The sequence below is a fragment of the Hydra vulgaris genome, chromosome 12 (assembly GCF_038396675.1).
Source record: "Hydra vulgaris chromosome 12, alternate assembly HydraT2T_AEP".
Lineage (NCBI taxonomy): Eukaryota > Metazoa > Cnidaria > Hydrozoa > Anthoathecata > Hydridae > Hydra > Hydra vulgaris.
Genome location: NC_088931.1, coordinates 56218607 through 56219332, shown reverse-complemented (window position 1 = coordinate 56219332; position 726 = coordinate 56218607). Strand labels below are relative to the sequence as shown.

The window sequence follows — 726 nt, the reverse complement described above, 5'->3', positions numbered from 1 at the left end:
ATAACATTCAACGGCGAAATCATACCATAAAATATACGTCAATAATATACCTAGTGACTGCAGTTGATATTTTACAAATTTTTAACATAGTAATAAAAATATATGAATAATTCTCATGTTTATCAAATTTACATTTTATCGTGAAAATCAAACTTTTATTTCTTAAAATTCGTAAAATCGATTTTTTGACAAAACAACAAACGAAAATAAATAGCCGGTAGTAATGCTGATAGTAACTTATGACGTGACGCAGATATAATTTGTAATAGATGATGTAGCGTTAAAAGATCAAGCTGCCCCACAGATCAAAGAGCCCCCAACTCCCCTACACATATAATGAAGCTTGTTAACAACGAAGGAAACGACTGGGATGAACTTCTGAACCCGGTGGTTTTTGCATATCGAATAAATAAACAAATTTCTACAAAATACTCACCCTTTGAGATTTTGTATGGAGTTAAAGCTCAGATTCAAATCGATTTGGTAAACCGGACAAGAGAGATTTTTCTGTGGGACACTAAAATTGACGAAGTCAAACAAGGATTACGAATGGCTGAGTTTGCTGAAGAAATTGGCGCGAAAAGAAACGCAGCTAAGAACATCACAATGGCACAAAATATGCAGAAGAAACGTTACGATGTTAAACATTTAGCTCAATCATTTGCAGTTGGCGACAAAGTTTTGAAATGCAATAGACGCAAAGACATACAAATGGCGATAAATTAG

General features: G+C 33.6%; 1 protein-coding gene across 1 annotated transcript; it reads left to right on the top strand.

Moving 5' to 3' along the window:
• The first annotated feature begins 336 nt into the window (after positions 1-336).
• On the top strand, positions 337-726 carry LOC136088219 (uncharacterized). The gene has a single exon (XM_065811902.1). It carries the CDS (start codon positions 337-339, stop codon positions 724-726), a length of 390 nt encoding a protein of 129 aa, XP_065667974.1.

What these genes read in the sequence shown, in the direction of transcription:
- LOC136088219 (XM_065811902.1), top strand. Translation starts at nt 337, where the DNA reads ATGAAGCTTGTTAACAACGAAGGAAACGACTGGGATGAACTTCTGAAC.